The sequence below is a fragment of the Microplitis demolitor genome, chromosome 9, assembly GCF_026212275.2.
Source record: "Microplitis demolitor isolate Queensland-Clemson2020A chromosome 9, iyMicDemo2.1a, whole genome shotgun sequence".
Lineage (NCBI taxonomy): Eukaryota > Metazoa > Arthropoda > Insecta > Hymenoptera > Braconidae > Microplitis > Microplitis demolitor.
This window is the reverse complement of record NC_068553.1, coordinates 13,597,921-13,621,005: the sequence shown is the minus strand read 5'-3', so window position 1 is coordinate 13,621,005 and position 23,085 is coordinate 13,597,921. Positions and strand designations below refer to the sequence as shown.

Here is a 23,085-nt window from a genome sequence, read left to right as displayed (position 1 = left end):
GTACTAAAAAGACGAGCATTGAAGGGTTAATAATAATACTAATTCTATAAATTATAGCATTGAGGAAATCGAAACTCATTTATTACTCAAATATATCTTCAAGTTTTTTTGTGAATTTGATTTGTGAATAAATTATTTTTTTTTATTTTTTCCAACATTCTTAATTTAATCATTGATCTTTTGAGTTCTCAATTAACAATATGAATATTTTAAATGAAGAGAAAAATTATTTATTTATTTATTGTTACTTTTGTAGTTATTTTAAAAATTGTACTTCTAAATTTCAGTCATAATAGTTAAATTTTTAAATTCCTTCGAAGAAACTTTTTTATACAATTTTTTAAATCAAAAAGTCTTTAATTTCAAAATATAAATTAACAAATACTAGCGTACATATATTTTTTTTTTTTCACTTTCGACCAATCACGTAACGAATATTTTGCCTTCACATATACTTCATCTAAATTTTATTATAAGAAATTTGAATTTGTGTAATAAAAAAAAAAAAGAAGAAAATGGTTAATACGATTTTTAAAGTTAAAATATTGTTAGTCTCCAAAAACTAAATTCTAATAACAAAAAAAAAATTATCAAGTACATTTTAATCCCTTTAACTATAAAAATTTTCGTTATCATTATTTCAATTGTAAAATTTCTCAACTTCCGAAAATAAATTAATAATCAATTTAAATCTCTTTCAAAAATAATTATTTAAAAATTTTGATAAATCCAGAAATTTTTTTATTTTATGAATTAATTTTGGAATATATTTTTATTTTAAATTTAATCCTATTCAAATTTATTTTATAAACAATATGAACTTAAACATAATCCATACTTAAAATCTCTTATGTAGATATTTTTATTTAAGACGAGCCGGTAACAAATTGAAAATAATATCGAATAGTGTACGTTACTCACTTTGTTTGTTGTAGGTATTAAGTATATTATATATATATATATATATATATATATACATATATATATATATATATATATATATATATATATATATGTTGTATAGAATAAGAATACCTAAATGTTTACGTTCCAGGCTCAAAGATTTTATTGTCTTTTCTATTTTTTTTTTTTTTGTCATAGTAATGCAGTGTCTGAGTGCGTGTGTGGTAGCTCAGTCCGGACGGCACGTGTGAAATATCGAAATCCAACTATTGCCAAGTAAAGGTGACGGTGCCCCTTTGATATATTTTATTTTCCATTCTGTTGACGCGATTGGTCCTATCTTATGTCTTACTCATGTCAGTCGAGTTTCATTTGTAAATTTCAGTCCAGAGCAACTAATTCTCTCGACTCGGGACAGTCTTTAGTGTTCAGTCTCGTATCAAAGTGCGTGTCTCTCTAATGTAACGACGTGTGTCGTATGTCAAATATATTTATATTTAATATATTTTAATTTTACTATACTATACCACAAAATTTATTTAATTATTTTAGTTCGCATCGCGCTGTTGTGTCAGACAGTTGTGATTTTGATTTTTATTTTAAATAAGTTATTTTATTATTTTTTTATTTTGTTTAAAATGGATGTTGATAAAAGTGTAATTAATTGTGCAGATGGTACTGTGGATAATATTGTTAATTGTCTTGTGTTGTAAGTTTCATATAATTAATTGAATTTTAAAAGAATTATTTTAAAAGTGTCGTGATTAAATTAAATTTTTAAACGCAATTCATTTGTTATTTAATTGTAGTCAATAATTGATGATACTGAAAGTAACAGATAATAAATAAATGTATTTCTTTTAAATATACGGCTAAAATATTGAAAAAAAAATTTTAAATTGTATATCAAAAACTTTAAAAAATTTTTTTTTGTTTGTTCGAAAAATTTTATTTTACTACAAGTAACTTGTTTATAAAAAATTACAAAATTGTTTATAATACTGAATTCAGCAGACATCAAATAATTTTTTGATTTTTCTAAAAACAATAAATTATAAACAGAAAAAAAAATTTTTTTAATTGCACCTGTAGTTTTTAAAATTTTCTACATGTCCATTTTTTTTTATTTCTTTGTAATTTATTGGTTGAAAAAAAATTTTTAAATTTAAAATTGTCGGTTATCTTTAGGATCATAACTGTTTGATGTCTGCTACTTCCATAATCATAATAATTCTTACGTTGATTAATAATTGACTATTTTTTTAATTTTTTTTAGAAAAAAAAGAGGTAGAAAACAACAACTCTATCGATGCGATGAATGTCTTTATTCAAGTAAAAGAAATTTTAATGTGCAACGTCATAAAATAAGAATTCACACGGAAAAAATCAACAAAAAGTGTTGTGGTAATTATTAATTTACTTTTGTTATTCTTTACTAGAATCAAAAAATTTTACTTTTATCTTTTTTTTTTCAAATTTCATTATTTTCTTTCTTTCTTTTTTTTTTTTTTTATTTTCTTGAGGTTTGGATAATTTATGGATCGAAATTTTTTAAAATTAAGTAAAAAATTTTTTTAAATGAAATCAAATTATTTTTATTGAAAAATTTTATTTTCATTTTGACAAATTTTGTTAATTATTAATTTTTGAAAAATGTTTATAATTAAATAGATAAAATTTTTAAAAAAATTGAGTCGAGTTTTCTTCTGATCAAAAAATTATTTTTTTATCTGAATGATCTTTGATTGTTGTTATTTTATAAATTTCTCAAGCAAAATCTATAATTTTTATCAAAAGATAATTAAAAATTTTTACTTATTATTTATCACTTCATTTAAAAAAATTTGACATTTTTCTGAAACTTTTATGATCATCTTTCATAAAGAAAATTAATTTTCCAAAACTTTTTTTTTTAAATTAAAACAAGTTTTATTTAAAAAGTTCTTTATAATAACAAAGTTTGATAACTTTAAAAAAAATTTAAGTTTAATATAAAATTATAAATGTACTTATTGAGTTCTAATGCAATAAGTCTTTATTTCGCGTAGTTTGTTTTTAGATATCTATTTTTTATTGATCAAAACGACATAAATTTTTATACAGAATAAAAATAAAATTAATATTTTTTATTCCTAATTATTCGATTAATATTTACTGACTAAAAATTTAATAAATTATTTCATACTCAATAAATGAAAATATTTTACTAAGAATTTAAGAACTCATAACAAATAAATATAGTTATTTATCAAAACTTTATTATTGAATGCACTTTAAATTTGATGTTTAATTATTTCGGCACGAGCGGTATAGTTTTGTTATTTTTTAATATTTAATAAACATGAAATTTGAATCGTCCGTATTATTTTACCATACAACATGTTATCTACAATGCAATAAAATATTATTTATCTTAAATCAAATTAAATTATCACCAATTAACTTTTATCTTTTTTTATTACATTGAAATTTGAATAAAAATTAATTACTCGTAATTGAATATTTAAATATTCATAAATAATTAAACTAATAATTAATTTTCAAATTATTCATTAATGCAATTATATTTATTTCGATTAAAAGAAAATATTTTCATAATCAGGTAAAAGATTCCGAACCAAAGCTGACTGGTACTATCATGTCGAAGACTTCCATCCAGGTCTTCGGGAAAATTCATACGTATCAAAGAAAAAATATCAAATACTCGGCTCAAAAGCACCTGAAGTACGTACTAATCATCAATTTAATTACTCATGTCGATTCTACGCCTCAGAAACCCAGACACGGGTAAAAAAATTCTACAAATCGTCAAAGAGAACATCACTTCGTATTAGAAATAAATTGGAACGTAAATGTGCGTTAATGGTACGTGAATTTAACGATACTGGTTCAATAAATTATGATTTAGATGACATGCCGCTTCATTATCGCAAGAAGTATCCTCAATTACGATATCGATCTCCAGTCCATTATCAATTGCCGGTGCCAGAAACCGACCAACAAACTCAATTAAATACTCAGATGGAAATTGATTTTTCATCAGATTTTACTAATAATGTTAAGTACTCTGACGCTAGCCTCAGTTTAAGTTCTGATGAATTTAACAATTGCAGCGATTTCACCAATAATAACCGTACTAACGATGATAATAATAATAACAATAACAATTATTATTACTATGATAATAATAATAATAATTATTACAATAAAGAAATATTAGGAAGTGGTGATGATTCAGGATTCAATGAAAGTTTTAATGTACCGGAATTTCATCATGAGGAAATAATTGAGCATTCTGTTGAAGAAGAATCTCACAAATTCATTGAAAAAGATGAAATCGATGATAATTACTATGATGAATGTAAAATTAATTCAATGAAGAAAAAATCAGAATCAATGGTTGCTAAAATCGATGATGATACGATGGCTAATTTAAATATTTTGCCTCCCAAGAAACGTATTCTGCGTCAATGGGAGACAAATATTATTTCAACCAGTGTTCGTCAACTAAAACCAAAGCTTAAGAATATTAAAAAATCATCGATTGTCGGTAAAAATAATCAGGAAAATAATAAAGAGAACGGGGATAAAGGATTTAAAATAGTAGTTCGTCGTGAGATGTCAATATGGGAAAAAAAAGAATGTAACAAAGAGAATGAAGGGGGTTGCCAAGTTGTGATAATGGAAGAAAAGTCACGGGAAGTATATTGGAACGCTGAGGAACGCCATCGAGATTTTTTAAATTCTTTTGATTTCGATAGATTTAAAATACTATAATATTTATTTTTTTAAACTATTCAATTAACAATTATTGTCACTGTCTTTTTATTGATAAAAAAATTTTCTCTTTATTGTTTTCAATTAATTTGCTTCTTCGACATAATTAACTGATGTACAAAAGTACGTTTCAATGGACGGAACTACACTTATAATTAATTTTCACTTGTAATTTTTTTTTTATTTTACACTTTTACAAAAATTTGGATACTTCAAACTATTTTTTTTAATTTCTAATCACTTGACATAAAAATTATTTTTTTTTCTTTTCATTTCATAACAAATGCACGTACAAATGCTCAATCATTGTAGTTGAAAATAGTAATAATCAGTTTTATTTAAAAAAAACTTGTCCGTATTTACATACGTTAAAAAATCTATTTAATAGATAGTGTCATTTAATTGATTAATTAATAAATTTATTTATTACTTAAACATAATTATTGATAATATAATAAGATTTTTCATTTAATAAAGAGAAATATATTTGGTAATTGTTTTTTAAATTATTTTACTAATTATTTAAGCTAAAAATTTAATTAACTTCGATTAATAAATTTTCATGAAATTTATAAAACAATTTCTTATTGTAGATGGTCGCTATTCACTTATATTGCTTATAAAATAATAATTGAATATCTTATATTTATGAAGAAGTTTTATTATAAAAAAAAAAGTTTTATAATTTTAATCAATTGTTTCATTAAAAAGTTTTAATTTCAAAAGTAATTGTTTTCCTCGAACAATTTTAATAGTCCGTGTATCTTTTTAATCAATTTAACAAACCATAAATAAATGATAATTGATAATAACTTTTACTATAATTTTGAATGTTAAAAAAATTGTAACAACTTATTTTATTTTATTTTTTTTTTTATCTTTTGTCAAAAAAAAAATTTAATTGTACGTACTGTATGATTGTATCGTCGGCGCTCGTCATAATCCATCGTAAGCAAATACTCAGGTTCTTAATTGTTGAGAAATTTAAAATTCATTGTAATTAAGGTTTCTGAAACGATTTTTTTTTAAACACGGACATCTAATGGGAAAATTTATAATGCAAGTTACACTAAGAGGACTAATATAACGGTTAGAAGTTGACGTTGCCGTGCTTAATTGAAAAGAGGTATGCTATCTACTAAAAAATTATTTCTTAATTACGAAGTAAAAGTAATAGATATGAGTCCTGTTACTTTGTTTAATATATTTTGACTTGAAGTATCAGTACGTAGACACTTTTAGTAAACTATAGTAGCCTTTTATACATTAATCACCCCCGTAGATGCATAACAGCGCAATGAACAATATCACGAGTTGAATTCACAAGCATTCAGCATTGTTTGATGTCTGTTTATTGTTTAAATCTCTCGCGAATACATCAGTATATTCGCGTTTTTTTCAAATGGTGCACTTAATCTCTGATTACTTGAACCGGTTGGATTTCTTAATCGTTTCACATTAAAACCCATTAAATATCAATAATATTAAAATTAAAATAAATAATTACTGTTTAGTTTATTTTATTGTTCAAGAAGATGTAAATTTAATTAAATATTAAATAATACATGGTGTGGATGATGTGTGTGTGTTGGGTATTAATGTGCAAAGGGACTCAACATGACGGAAACTAACTCCATTTAGTGCTGTTACCAATGTCCAAATGCTTGATACAATGAGGCAGCGAATTTGATCATCCCTTCTCAATATAAGTTATGATCCCACGTGAATTTCTCGTTACACATTGATTTGCCATACGTAATCTATATATAAATGAAATTGAAATTGCGTTTTCACATTCTCTATATATGTACATATATTATATATTTAACAGGTGTGTACATATAAATGCGTGCATTATTGATTAAATTATAAAATTTATATCATTTAAATAATAATATTTGTTTTTGCGGATAAAAAACTTAAGTAATTGATTTTGTAAAATTAATTAACTTTTTAATTTAATCAAACAAAGTTAATTAAATTCGCTGTCATATGTAGTTAATTGTTCCGTAGATGACTCAGAATTAGAGGATTTGTTATTTTTTTAATAAAAATTTCAATACAAATATTAATGAAGTATATCAAGGGTTTTCTGACGCAACCTCGTATCTCAAAAACTACTACTTTTCAGGAGAGACAAAAAACGTTTTATAATGAACTTCTGGCTTTTTTTTATTAATTCTTTTTACTAATTTAAAAATTAATCAAACTTTCTATAAATTTTCAAGACAACTTGAGATTAATAAATTAATATTTTAATTATCCTACCACTGAATATATCTGTTATATCTATATTAGGGTGCGTCGTATTGGAGCAACATTTTTTTTTTAAGTGCATGTGGAAGAATTCATAGTTCAACACAAACCAAAATTTTTCGCGCAAGAAAAGAAATTATATGCCAATTACAGACCTAGCTCATTAAAAAATTCGATTTCCCATTTAAATAACTCGGAAAATTTTTTTTTTAAATTTGAGTGTTTTTAACTCGTTAACAGATCAATAGATCGAATAGACAAATACATCTTTTTGTAGGAAATTGAATGCTCTACAAAAAAGGTCTCTTATCATTTTTTATAAATCCATCTGTTCAAAAGTTATTGAAGCTTGAAGTCAATTTATAGTAATTTTCGAGATCTTTTTATGTTTCCGGCGAAACTATCAGATTTATCACAAAATATTGAAGGATTTTTTTTGTTGACATTTTTATTTCCTACAAATTTTCTCTGATAAAGTTTTTTAAAATTCCGTATTGTTTTCTAGTGATTTTCATTTTAATGTCAAGCTCTTAAGAAAATAATATTCGGATCGATTTTAAGATTTTGACATTAAAATAAAAATAACTAGAAAACAATGCAGAATTTTAAAAAACTTTATCAAAGATAATTTGTAAGAAATAAAACTGCCTACAAAAAAGGTCTTGCGACATTTTGTGGTAGTCTGATAGTTTGGCCGAAAAAGTAAAAAGATCTCGAAATATGCTATAAATTTAACTTCAAGCTCTGATAACTTTTGAACAGATAGATTTATCAAAAAATCATAAGAAACCTTTTTTGTAGAGCGTCATATTTCCTACAAAAATGTATCCTCGGCTTATTTTTACAATAAGCCATTACCGAGGTATAAAACTCCGAACTTACAAATTTTTTTTTCCCATGTTATATAAATGGGAAATAGAAAATTGCAATCAGGGAGTACTTAATATTAATGCTATGGGCTCAAATTTTAACAGACTTCTTCTTTTATCCTACTGATATTTTTGAGTGTTTTTGGAAAAAAAAAAAAAAAAAAAAAAAAAAATAGCCGATTTTTTTAAATCGGTCTAATATATATATATATATTAGAGTGCTCCATTTAAAACGAACATTCTTTTTTTTAGCGCTCACAAGAAAATTTTGTTATTTATGTTGAGAGAAAAATTCCTTGGAAATTTCAGCTCTTAATTTGAATTTTAAGTACCTTCTCTCAAGCATCAAAGTTTTCCCATTTAAAAAGCATGTAAATCGAATAACTTTTCTTTTAAATAATTATAACAGCCCGGTTTTGAGCTATTGTTTTGAAACCAGTTTTCATTTGTAGAGTTTTCAATTGTTGCTTTTTAAAAGTGTATAAAGCGGTTTTGGTCTAACTCAATCCATGTCGATTGTATCAGCTCCGAAAGTCAATTTTTCATTTTTTTCATTTATTTTTATTAATAGTGAAGAAACGGTTCATCTTACAAAAAATATGCATAGGACCAATCTTTTAGGAAATTTTGTGCTCGACAAAATCGATCGTGACACTTATATTGCTAAAGTGCATCGTTCATGAGATACATGCATTTTAACATTTTACAGTAAAAAAGATTAGTACTATAGTGAGCTTACAATTTTTGAATAATATAATAGAAAATTTATTGATAGAATTGTTCAATAGTTTTTTACTTAAGTGGAGCCATTTATAGCATAAAAGTAATAATGCCAAATTATCTCTTATTTTACCCCGCCCACATATTCTTACATACCCGGGTCAAAAAAATAACTTGATTTCGGCATAATTTTAAAAAATTGAAAATAAACCAAGCCAAGTTTAAGTTCTTTTTTTAATAAATGAAAATCATATTTTAAGATATGAAAACACATTCGGTTTTGACTTGCTTTTGGTTAAGTTTTTTTACTTGGTACCGATTTACGCCAACTACGTCAAATTAAAGTCATGTTTTCGTGGATTTGACTTAGTTCACTGAAATTAAAATCATTTTAGTCAAATCCAAGTCAACGTGACTTTAATTTGACTTAATTGACTTAAATTTTTAAGTTAAAAAAGGTAAGTGTGGCCAAAATCAAATTAACTAAGTTAAAAGCAAGTCAAGTAAGTCAAAATCAAGTTATTTTTTTAACCCTGGTAGATATAATTATAAATTTTCATATTATACTGTCAATGGGGTCATAGCATGTTAAAACAAACATATGATCCCTATAAGAGTCGACTTGACACCACAGTGGTAAAATTATAATTCACATATTCCCTTTGCGACCAAACTTGTTTCTACCATGTAACAAGAAACTATTATTACTTTATGGTATGTTTCGTATCTACTGATTATCTGCAAACCAATATTTTATGACATTTATAATTTCATTTATTTTTTAAAAACCCTATCAAATTTTTATTTTTATTAATTTTTTTATTTTTCTAAATACTCTGCATTTTCTCTGTACTTTATAAAGTTAAAATAAAAATATTGGCATAGGGGATGATTTCAAGAAATCCGCCGCCAGAATGACGCCACGATATTGGCGATTCCTATAAAACGCATGCGCTCTCGACTCAACGCGCCGCTAATTTTGGAATCTTGTCAACAAATTTTTATCATTGTCTCGATTATTTTGTTCGTACAAGCTCGCATACTTTTTAAAACCATCTTTTATTGAACTAAAATCAGTAAAAAATAATATAATAATTTAATTATTTATTTAAAATTCAGTAAATTGAATGAAGTTATCAAAAGTTATAATAATTTCCAGTTACATTGCATACATATTTAAATACTTTAAACTCAACATTTAAAAATTCATTTAAATATTTAAAAAATAAAAAGTGACGTTAAGTTATATCAGTTATATGGAATTATTTAATTAAATTAAAATGATATAGAACATTTATTTCGATCTGTAATAATGAAATAATTAACATGTCGACGATTGAAAATATAGCTGTCAATATCAAAGAAAGGTAATGAGGAAAATGAAATTTATTAAATTTCAATAATCGCAAAGTAATTAATAAATCAAATTTAAATAATCAATAAATATTACAGGATTGGAGTGCAACATTTCAATGTTTTATTAGACGATGCCCAAGATATTTATTACAGCGGTAAAATAATAACTGGCAAAGTTGGTATTATTTTCAATTCGCCAGTAACTATTACAAGTAAGTATTAATATTTTGTTTTATTTTATTAATTATTTATCATAAATTTTTATAAACCAGTCACAAATTTATTTATTTATTTTTTTTTGTATTTAATATTTGCGTATCAAAAACTATCGATTTCAATGTGTACGATAATTATTATTGACCTAATTTTTTTTTATTTGTAGTAACCCATGATATAAGACGGATTTCATGAAATTTATTGTTCCATTTTGTGTAATTAAATTTTTATCAGAAATTTAATTTTAATCAGGTCACACGTTAGCAATTTATTTAATTAACATTTATTGTTTTAAATTTCATTATTAGAATATTTAAATTATTTATTGGAGTAATATATTTAATATACATTATAATTTATTTTCTATTTCTACTCATATATATTCATTATTTTAATTGGTATTAATATTTAATTATTTTGCGCACGAAGAACGAGAAAAAAATCTTTATACAGAGGAAATAATTAATTAAATAAAGTAATTAATAATGGATTTTTATAATACAAAAAAATTGTAATTAATTAAAAATATTTGTTCTTTCGTAAGCTTCGAAACAAAAGTGAATTATTCTATATTATTTTTAGCAGATAATTTGTAAAAAAATTTAACCGAACCGATGTTCAATAATATTCATAGGTAAAATTCTCTTTGTTAATAAAAAATTTATTGTGAGTAGAAATGAAAATTTCTATTCGAAAAAATGTTTACTACAATATTTTTAATGAAATTTTATAGGAAAAAAAATTTTACTTTATCCCGCTGTAACATTATTTGATAAAAATTCTTTTCAACGATTTCAGGTTTGTTCTTTTTTTTTTATCACTATAGTAATATAGTTAGAACAGGTAATATTGTTCTATAGAATAGTATATTACACACCAAAGGAAATCGTATTTCATTCACTATTCTTTTTCACGCCTCTGGGCGGAAAGCGTCAACTTTCGTCTCGCTGTGCAAAACGAAGTTGCCGCTTTCCGCCTCCGTCGACGACAAAAATAGTATACACTCCTCGGGAAGTAAATAAGAAAGCCTCAGATTTCATGTTTGTTGACCTCGGCTTCGTCTCGGTCAACAATTACATGTGATCTGAGACATTTCTTACTTTACTTCCCTAGATGTGTAATATACTATTTATACACGCGAGTTGGAATATCTTACTTTTCGCTCTTGGTGTGTTATATACTAATTTTTCATTGAGTGTAGGAAAAAAACTAATCAATTTCTGCACGCTAGATTGCATGAGTTTGAAATTGTCCGTTTAAACTGTCAAAGAAAGCATCGAAATTCACAGTTTCAATGGAGGTGATATTAGAACATGATTGATGAAAATTACTTCATCTTTGTTTATTTTACATTGTTTACTTCATCTTATATTCAAAATTTCAAATGTTCCAATTTGCCTTATGCCTAGATCTCTCATTAAAGAAAAACAAAATCTTGACCTACTTTGTCTCTTAATTTTCTATTATGAATATTTTTTGTTTTTTTTTTTAACTTGTATATGACCTACTTTACCCTTTTACTGATAACATAATGAAAATAGTTGATTTAAGATGTCCAAATAATTCAAATCTACTAGGTATTTATGTACTTTTAAAAATATTTAAAAAAATTTTAAGTTTAATCAAAGTCTATAATTTATACCCCATATATTTAATTTTTTACTTTGATATATAAAAAAATTTATTAGTATAAGTACGTTCCAGTCTTTAATACTAACGAATCGGTATAAAAATATAGGTATCAAAGTATTATGCAAAGGAGAAGCACAAGTACATTTCACAAGCCGTTCTGCTGGATTTAAAAGAAGATTTAAAACCGAGGAAATTTATTTACATGAAGAAATTGATTTAATTGGTAATCAAATTGAATTATTATCATTTTTTCTAGTAATAAACGCCAAAGTCCGATTCAAGTTTATTCATGAGATAATTTATTTTCGTTAACATCAGTAACAACTTGATTACGAACAGAACAATTATCAGACTAAATCTTTTAAACAATAAACAATTACTTATATAAACTATAAAATTTTGTAATTGAGATATTTTAGTAAGGGCAAGTATGCAATTATTTTTTTATGAGCATTTCAAGCTCTACCAAATTACGTTTTATGTTAAAGTTTGAAAATTTGAGAATTGGAAATCATTAATAAACAAGCGGTTCTTAAATTTTTATTCCCAATTATGTTGAATACAATAAATAAATTGAGACACAAATCTATAACACCAGTGATAAAAATAAAGATTTTGATGAGTTTTAACTCAGATCAGAGCGAAAATATATTAAATATCCGAGAAAAATATTAAAAACTGTGTTTGTTGTTAAATGAAATGTGAGATGTGTTGATTCTTGTTAAATGAAAAAATCTACTTATCAATTATTAATTATTCAAATAACTAATTATTACAGTTTTATTTAATTAATAATTGTTTTTTAATTAAACTAAGTCTTAATTAATGAATATTTTAATTTTCCGATTAAAATTATTTACAAGTAACAATTAAAACATTTTTTAATTCGTTATTATTTGCAATTAACAACCGCAATTTTATAACTTAACTTACAAAAATTAATTTAATTAAAAAATAAGACATATATTTTAAAAGTAAATGTCATTTTTAATAATGGTGGTAGAGCAAAATAATTCCATTGGGTTCTTAATAAATAATCAATTAAATTTAGTAAGTTTTATTTTTAAAAAATTATTAATTATAATAAATATAGTACAAATTTATTTTTGTTTTAAATAATCGATGATATTAATTAAATTGCTCTTTACATTTCATAAAACCGAGTAGTTGTAGTAAAATGAATAAGTAGATCATTTAAAAGTAATAGTTCAACATTAGCAGGTTGTCCAGTAGCCAGCGTTCAAACCCAGCAATCAGAAGGACGGCAGTTCGCGCCCAGAGCCCACCAGAATTTTCACCAAGTTTTTTTCACATCATTAACCCCACTCGAATAGTTTAAACGTTAATGATTATGAATTCTATTAAGAAATTAAAAAAAGAAATTTTTTTTAAATTTAATTTATTCGTTTGCTTAGCTGATTGATGGCTGCCATTAATCGGCCGATAGTCGAGCGCCATTAACGGCCCGAGGTTATCATTCTGACTATAAGCCGTTTATCGGCCAATAAAAATTACCATTGCTGAGCCATTAATCGACATTCTTGGCCCGGTAATGTCCCGATACAGGGCCGATTTCCAAACTTTGTATGGGTAGTGTTCGCAAAAAAAAAAATTTTTTTTTTTTTCACTTGTTACAATTATAATGAAAACGAGCACCCTACAGTTACTACATAACTGCCCGTGTATTACTGCCAGATTTATTAAATATAATATAAATTTAACTGTTCATTAAAATATTTACTTTAAAATTCACTCTAAAATCTTGTGTTTATATTTATTGTCATTGAAAGTTAGTAAGACAAAATCTCATCATTAATTCGCAAACCTATTGATTTCGATAATTGTATAATCATGAGATTCTTGACAAAAAAAAAATCTATACATGGTAAACTTTTCTTTTATTAGTCATCTAATATATTTCTTTTCACTGATACCAAATTAAATTTATTTAATTTTTATTATCATAGAATTTATTGGCATAGACTAAATTTTTCTTATTTTCTCTTAATTATATATATAATAGTTATATATATTCAGCTATATTCGGTGACAGAATAGTTAAATTATAAATTTATTTAAAGGAAATAAATATACGATCATCTTTTTCCCCGCGTAATTTAAATGTAATTCGAATGACATAGATAAATTGATGTATCTCGATACTTGGTAATAAAAAAGAGTTTAAACCATGAAAAGGCACAAATTCAAGTCAAGACCTTTTTAACGATACCAAATTTAATAACATTAACGAATTCTATTATACAGATATGGCTGGAACAAAATTTTCCTTATTCTCTTAATAATATAGACGAGTAACCTGCAGTCACTACGTGACTGCCCAAATATCACTACTGATTTTATAAAATACTCAGAAGAAAACGATTTCTTGCCAAAAAAAATTTTATTTGCACCAAGAAATTTCATGCATCATAAATTCAATACAAAAATTTTCTTGGAGCGAGAAAAGATTATTTTGGTCAAGAAATAATTCTTTGCACCAAAAAATTTTTTCTAGTTCTAAATAACTTTTTGGTTTTAATTCACAATGCGAAAAATTTCTTGGGGTAAGTAAAAATTTTCTTTAGGCGAGTAAAGATTTTATGTGTCAATGAATCCTTTTTTTTCTGTGCACACTTTTTTGGCTTTGTGAAGCTTCCTAAAACCAAATGGAAATATGAAACTTTGTCATTTTGGAATAAGTAACGCGATATAAATAATATAGTATTTATTCAGTGACATTCAGTCATATTTAGTAACAGAATAATTAGAGTATTAATTTATTTAAAAAAAATAATTACGATCGTATTTTTTCTCGCGTAATTAAAATGTAATTCGAATGATACAGATAAATCAATTTATCTCAATGATTAATAATAAAAAAGAGTTGAAACTATGAAAAGGCACAAATTCAAGTCAAAACCTTTCTAACGATACCAAATTTAATAACATTAACCAATTCTACCATACAGATATGCCGGGAACAAAATTTTCCTTATTCAATTAATAATATAGATAATGTGAGTACATATGATAATTCCTTATACAGGACACTTAAATGAACTTAGGCCGGGGCAGCTTGAATTTATTTTCTATTTCAATAATAAAAAAAAAAAAAATAAATGATAATAATAATAATAACGTTGTTATTTGTTATAGACGCAAATGTTGAAATAAAAAACAATGATTTTTCATTTAATTTACAACTGCCAGAAAAATTGCCATGCAGTTTCGAGGGTCGATATGGACGCGTACGTTACTCAATATGCGCTAGTTTGAATACAAACGAAAATTTAAAAATTTATTCCGATACACTGCCATTTACAGTAGCACCTATTTTTGATTTGAATAATCATCCACTCGCACCGGTATGAATTTTTATTTTATTTCACTGTTTTTTATTTTTTTTTTTTTTTTTAATAATTTTTGTAATAATCTACTTCACTATATTTATTTTATTCTCAAATATCTATAGATATTTATTAACAATGAAAATTTGCAGTTGCCTATAAGTGAAAATTGTACAAAAACTTTAATGGGACATGCCGAGCCATTCACCGTGTCAGTATTCCTTCCAGTACGTGGATACGTACCAGGACAAACAATTCCATTGAAAGTTAATTTTAAAAATGAATCAAACGTTGAATTTAAAAAATTACGTGTTGTATTAAAAAAGGTAATACTATAAAACAAACAAACAGAATAAATATTTGAAATTTTATAAAAATGTACAACTGTTTTTATTTTAATTTTATTTATTCATTTAGTGTTAATATATTTTCCGGTCAATAAATTTGATTCGTCTGTTTATTATAGGTCGTTTTGTATCGTTCAATGGAGAATGTTCGTAAACACAAAGAAATAGTTGTGGAAATTGAACAGCCAATTGATAAAAATAACAACGTTTATAATTCTGAATTTGACGTCCCGGCAATTCCGCCGACTGGTACTATTTGTAACCTTATTGATGTTGAATACAAGCTTAAAATCGAGGCTTTTGCTGATATTAATGAATGGTACTACAAAATTTTTTATAAGAATTTGAAAATACGGATAGATATTATTATTGGAAGTTTGCCATTGAAAAATTATGAAGATCCTATTGATTTGAGCGATGATTCGCGTAATAGTAAAGAGCAAAGTGTTTTGAATGTTGAAAAAGGTGATGGAAATCTTCTTATCCAAGTACAAATATTTTTTTTTATTTATTAATTAAAAATTAAACCGCTCATTTTTTTTTAAAATAAAAATACTCAATTTATAATTCGTGATATCTAAGTAACTCAAGATACATAGGTCTTGCTTGTGTTTATTCAAAAGGTAATGAGGTATATACAAGTCTAATATCAATGGAAAATTGAATAAAATCAATAGTTTTGTAAATATAGCTATTTAAAGCCTGGAACAGAATTTAATCGCAAAAAAATGTTTTGCACTGTTTAATCTGATATATTTTTTTAATGATTAAATGTAATGAAATTTATTAAAAGCAGAATCATAGCAATTGGTTTGCCTTTCCAATGATTATATAAAATGCATATTTATTTGATTGGAAAGGGTGGGGGGCAAAATGGGCCCCTTAAGAGAGAAAAGCTTGTATCCTCAGTGGTTTTCACTTATTTTACTTCTTTACAGCTCCTTACCATGTATGAGGTTTCAATATGCCGCTTCTGTTGAAAATTAAAAATCTATAAATTTGGGGCAAAATGGGTCCCCCGAAAAAAATTTTAATATTTGATTTTTTTTACCCCTTTAACTTTTTCTAGTCTTCTACCATGTGTTCGTAATCCATATGCTCCAAGAATAAAAAATTTTAATTTGAGGCAAAATGGGTCTCTAAGAAATCTACTAAAATTTGGATATTATTTTTCATTTCATCTTAATAGTACATTACACATCTAGGGAGGAAAGTAGGACATTCCAAACCGAGTGTATAATTGTCCACCCGGGCTAAAGGTGAGGATGGTAAACACGCGGATTGGGACGTTCTACTTTCCTTCCTGGGTGTGTATACAATTTTTCACCAAACCACCATCTGAAAGTTTAAATTTTCGCCTCTAATTATGGGAAGAGTAGCGCATACGCTAATTTTTATTATCATTTGTTTTCTCATAAAAAAAAAAAAAAAAAAAAAAATTCAGAATATTAATTTTTTGAGCTTAATTATTTTAATATTTGTATACAGATACATTGAACGGATTATGGCATAAGCTCAAATAGCTCAACTGGAAGAGCACTTGGCGCGTAGCCGACATATGGTGTCGGTTCAACTTGCAGATTATTTTCAAGCTTTGAAAAAAAAACAAAATAATTTCAAATTTAAGTTCAGAAAATTTTTTTATCTAAACGCCCTCTCTCTCCCCCACCCTTATATTCACCATAGAGATATTCCTGATTAAAAATTCTGTTTGAATCCATTAACTCAAAACTTTTTTGTTAAGTTGTGCTTTTTCAAATATGCTATGTTGATCATTATACACGGGAAAAATTTGCGGAGTGGTTGATTTTTTATTTATTGTGACAACCAATCAGTGAAGCAACTATATCCGGTTCCCCCTACAGAAGATACACGCATTTAAAGTCCAGAAAAGAATTCAATCGTAACAAAAGTGTTTTAAATTATTGAAGCGGCGGTCACTTTGAAAAAAAATAATTATTTAATATTTTTAATTGAAATTAAAATTGTAGAAGAATATTAAAATATATACCTTTTCAACGCTATCATTTTATATTTTTTATTATTATATATTGCTGATCAAAGTTTTGTGAAAGATTTCACTTCAAGCCTGATTTTTATTATTAATTAACAAATTATGATTGTACAGGACGACTTAAATACCAAAGAAGCCGAATATATCGCTCATCGAAGCCCGATCTTGATGAAACAGACGAAGAAAGAGACAAAGAAAGCATCCAAGAGTTTTCTCCGATGTACCGCGTCTATGAATTTAAACACTCGAATGTCAAAGCTACTGAATAACGATTAACGATTTATTAAGTAAAGAATTATCAAAATATAACATTTAAAATCAAATCAATCAATCGATAAATATACATACTAACCGCGAAAGCAAGCGAAAAATTGCTGAGTTGAATTAATATAATTTTAACGAAGATTTATTTTACATAAAATTGAACCAATTGTCGAAAAAAAAAAATTTCATTCACATATTTTATATACAAAATCCACTCGAGAGTTGAAGTTTGATAAATATATTTCTGTAACTTTGTGTTTTGCCCATTCTCAACTTCATATTACATACTCGAAACTCTATACTGGTTATATTATGTCCAATCGTCACGTTTCTACAAACTTTATAACAAATCCACGTTGAAATAAGTGCAATAAAACTAAACCGAAATAAATATATAAATGCATCTATTGCAAAATAATTTTGCACTGATAGAAGAATTTTTTTTAAATCAATGAACATATTTATTCGAAATGACGTTTATTAGTTATTTAATCAAATAAATACCTTTAAATATTTAGCGATTCTATTTAAGGAGTAATAGATATTTCTTTATGACAAATATAAGTTTATTAATATCTAAGAAATATTTATAAATGTTTGAAAAACATTTTGTTTATCAAACTTATAATATTCGTTTCAATGGTTTCTTATTTCATGTTAGTACGATGGATAATTACACTGTAAAAAATCACCGGGGTAAGTCTAAGCGATGTAGGTGTTAAAATCAGCGGTGTTAAATTTCAACACCGAAAGCGGTGTAAAAATAACGCCGCCGCCGGTGTAAATATTTTGTACCGGTGTTAAAACAAATTTTCCGGTGTTAAAATAACGCCGCCGCCGGTGTAGATATTCTTTACCGGTGTTAAAATATTTTATTTTGTAAATATTTTTACTTTCTCGATCACAATACTTGTTAATAAATGATATTTTTTATTAATTTTCATAAAGAACTGACCCTGCTATTACACCGGTTACCCCGCTTTTACACCGGTTACCCCATTTTAACACCGGCATTTTTAACGCCGGTACATTACTCCTCCTACACCGGTGTAATTTCATTTTTACACCGGGCGGAGTTAAAATGAGTCAATTTTTAACACCGCTCTTTTTACAGTGTACATAATTTACACAATCTCGTTATTTAAAAAATTAGAATTATATAATAGATATTAACAAAACCAAAATATTAGATACGTTTGAGGACCGATAAAAAGAAAAATCTATGAGTTAAAATCATACTTCTTTTTAACAAAATTTAAATGAAATATATGGGAAAGCAAACTATTTGTAGCTCCCTTAAGTTGGCGGGGGGAATTCGATTTTTGGCAAATTTTTTTTAGCAATTCGTTTGTTCGTCGATTGTTCGTCAATGTTCGCTATAAATAATTATTTGTTCGTTCTTTATTTTTTTTTAAATAAATTTTTAAAAATTTATTTGAAGTTAGCGGTGACTATACTCATTTTCTATCTTTTTTAATTTTTTTTCCATTTATCTTGATTTGTTTGTTAATACCCCACCAAAAATAGCGTTTGTTTGTTTGTTTTTATATTTATAATTAATTATTAAAATTTTAATTATGCCCGTTGATCTAATAGTAGTTGTGCGCATGCGCAAGTGTCTGCTCTAGGTTTAAAATTTTTTATTGTTTTCATTATTATTTATGTTTTAATTAAATTAGTAATCTTATCAAGTAATTATCAAATCCTGTTGATCATCTAGCACATCGTAAGAGTATCCAGGTATTTATCGGAGAGAAATGTCAATAAGCCACAATAAAATATGAAACGAAAGAGTCCTCAAAGAATCTTAGAAAACCACTTTTAATATTATTATTATTATCTTTATTTATTTAATATTTAATACACTCGACTAATTATTTTGTTTTATCAATATTAATTATGTATTAAAAATACTGAAAACATTTTAATGTTATTTTCATTTACTCTTTTATAATTTACCGCTCTGTTTTGTAACTTACGTGGTGTGTCACCTATTATCAAGTATTTTAACTTGCCGTTCAACTAGTATTTTTGTGTTACACAGTTGGTCTCATAAATAGTTGGTAAACCAATTACTAAATTACAAGTATCATCGAAGTCAATAATAAATAAATATAATATTGGAGCAGGTTTGTAAAATTAAACTAATAATTAATTATTTATTTAATATTAGAGTAGACTTATACAATTGAAGTTATTAATTATTCATTTGCGCAATTTTTATAAATTTATATTTTGCGTCTACATTGAGACTCAAAATAACTTAGCCTAAGAAATTTGATGAAAATTTTAATTAATATTTATTATTAAACATCATTTTATAATTAAAGATGTTTTTCTAATTTTTTTTTTTTTTTTTTTTTTTTTTTTTTTCCAAATATTAAAATTTTTTTTATTTTTCAGTTTTGAAAACAATATTTTTATACCACTTATCAAAATGGAGCTCAACTCTATAATGTTTCACCAATCGGATGTGATTCTTTCATCTAATCTCCAACATTATTTGTCCTTCATTTATATGTAAGTATATTACCATTAATTATTAGTACTGCTATTAATAATTTTTACATCATTTTATTTTTTAATTATAAATGTGTAAGTATTTATGATCTTGGCGATTCTTGGAGTAGTTCAAATGTTATTATAGAAGTCACAGTTTATTGAATTGTTAATTATTTCAAGCTGAAATTTATATTTATAATTTTACTAGCCGACCTGATAATAACAGATACAACAAAAAAAGAATTAGCGAAATCGGCCCAGCCGTTTACGCCCGATGCTGTAAACGAGGGAAATCAGGATTTATTTGCATATATAAAGATATGCATTAAGAATATTCAAACTTATGTTTGCGTATTGTTTGATTGCGATTTTTATGTATGGAAAGCGCCCAATTTTAAGTAATAAATAAAAATTTCTCTTTAAAATTACATCGTTTTTAATTTTATGATCGGAACGTTTTAATTCCGTTTTAGGCATCGTGGGAACTGATTAATTATTTTATTGTTATTAATTTCAGATTTTTTTATTTATTCGAACACCTTTTTAAGATGAATTTTCCCAGTGACAACAAGGAAAAGTTCAGCAAAATTATTAATTGGAGTTTATTGGTAAGTAGCTAGTTTTGCAAACAGTAAAAAAATTATCATTAATAATTTTTTTTTTTTTTTTGCACATAGTAAAATTAAATATTTAAATCAAATTCTATTAGAAATAATTAATTCCCAAGTAACATACACCCAACTTTAAGATGTCTTTAAAAGGATAAAGCAAATTTTCTTTTGTCTCAAAGTCACCTTTTTCGGTGTAAATACAACATGCAAATGTTAGTCCCGGAGCGAAAATTTGTGTTGTTTTTCCTGTCTTATGTCAATTAAAAAGTCGTTTAGATGACTTATTAGCTACTATTTGTAATTTTTCACTTTTTGTCGTCATTTGTGTCAAGTCTTTTAAGTAGATATTTTTTCGGTGACATAAATTTCTGATCGTTTTGTCAACATGTTGGTGCCTTATCGATGTAGCACAAAATTGCCTAAAAACTGATTCCTGATAGCCAGAGTTACTGACGAGAAAGTTGGTGTAAATGAGTTGCGAACAACTTGACGACGAGTTGTCGACAACTTTCAGCTTTTGTAACTGTATTGACTACAAGTTGTCGACAAGTCTCTTGGAAAGTTGCGATCAATTTATGGAAAGGCCAACTTGGCGGCAGGTCGCCACCCTGGCTATCAGGGATATCTTATAGATGTCACAAAGGCAAGTGTGACACTTGGGTTATTATCAGTCGATAAATTAGGTGATACAACCTATTATTTCTAAAATCTAATCCAAGGAAATATTTATTTATTAAAATATTTATTAGATGCATAGTAATCAGGCTGACGAAAACATTTTAATTCCTTTCTTTTATAAATAATTATTATATAATAATTATTTATAACAATTATTTTTACATAATAATTATTTATAATAAAATAAATATTATTTTCTACGTTGATCACTTAACTTAAATTGTGGTAAACGGATTATTTGCTTAAATATATTAACTTAAATTATTATTTTAAGTAAAAAATAAATTGATGCTGTATGGACGTCAATTAATTTTTTTTTTCTTTTCATTTCAGGTTTTATCAATCATTAACTCAATAATGCCGAGACCACTGCTTGTATCAGATGAGGACTCAATAGCTGTTATAAAAAGATATATGAGCTACTTCTGTTCAGATACCTTGCCAGCATACTCTGCTGAGGTATGGTCGAAAATGTCCAAGGAACCAGAATTTGTGGGTAAATGGAATACTGCAGCAGTTAGGACCAACATAAAAGACAATCGTAGGGGGATTTTGACTAGAGCAAGAAAAGAATGTGGATATTTTTCCCAAATAATTAAGAAAAAATTCACTTATAGTAATAATGATGATGATGACAATGACAGCAATGATAATAATGATAATGATGACAGTGATGATAATAGCGATAAGGATTATTTTAATAAACTATATGCTAAAGAGCGGGATGATGTTCCATGTTTTCATGTTGAAATTGCTAGAGGTGTTTGGGAATGTATGTATAAAAAAGACAATAGTTGTAAAAATCCTAGGTTACAGCCGAAAGTGTGGACTGACACTATTGCCTTTGAATTATGGCATCAGTTTGAACTACCGTGTGCCTTTGTATTTAAAAAAGGCACAATTCATGAAAATGGAAATTATTATGCGACATTTATTGGCAAGTGCAAAAGTAAAGTGTGCAATAATCCTATTTTTGGTTACATCGAAAACAATCCTGGGGACAAAGGTTCTGTTTTTATTAATTTTCGATGCCGGGATACTCGTTTTGAAGTTCATGATGAAGTTACAAGGCCACTGCAAGCCGAGCGAAGAAAAATGTTTAAAACTATGATCGATGCAAATGGAGTTAAGGGAACTATTTTGGAGCAAGCTAAAGATCTGTTAAAACCAGGTAGTACTCAATGTCCTGTTCTATTCAATTCTAATGTTTTATATCAAGTAAAGAAAGAATCTAAGGAAGAAAAGTTGAATGTCAAGCCAGAAGATCGGAGAGATTTGATTAAAGCTATTTATCGTATCAACGAGGACGATAATCCTGCTCATCAAAATTTTATAAAAGTTGTAATTGATACGCCTTTTTCAGTATTTTATGTTTCACCGCAACAAATCCATTGTTATAACGAATACAGGCGTCTTCACAGACACTATTCTTCTGTTTGTATTGATGCTACAGGAGGTCTTGCAAAAAAATTTCTAGACAGCAAAAATAAAACTACGAGTAGTATTTTTTTATACCAAATCGTAATTAATTTTAGTAATACTTCACAATCTGTTTATCAAATTTTATCGGAAATTCATGACACTAAGACCATC

The 23,085-nt window shown here is 26.1% G+C and overlaps 2 protein-coding genes across 2 annotated transcripts; both read left to right on the top strand.

Annotated features, from left to right (window-relative positions):
• Positions 1-1,123: 1,123 nt before the first annotated feature.
• LOC103575409 (putative uncharacterized protein DDB_G0287457) lies at positions 1,124-5,091 on the top strand. The gene is made up of 3 exons (XM_008555181.2): positions 1,124-1,612; positions 2,180-2,307; positions 3,506-5,091. The coding sequence occupies exons 1-3, from the start codon at positions 1,542-1,544 to the stop codon at positions 4,678-4,680; spliced, it is 1,374 nt and encodes a 457-aa protein (XP_008553403.1). The 5' UTR covers positions 1,124-1,541; the 3' UTR covers positions 4,681-5,091.
• Positions 5,092-9,848: 4,757 nt separating this feature from the next.
• On the top strand, positions 9,849-17,858 carry LOC103575410 (arrestin domain-containing protein 17-like). The gene is made up of 7 exons (XM_014445222.2): positions 9,849-9,892; positions 9,978-10,093; positions 11,836-11,952; positions 14,886-15,094; positions 15,229-15,402; positions 15,543-15,888; positions 17,552-17,858. The coding sequence occupies exons 1-7, from the start codon at positions 9,852-9,854 to the stop codon at positions 17,704-17,706; spliced, it is 1,158 nt and encodes a 385-aa protein (XP_014300708.1). The 5' UTR covers positions 9,849-9,851; the 3' UTR covers positions 17,707-17,858.
• Positions 17,859-23,085: the final 5,227 nt, after the last annotated feature.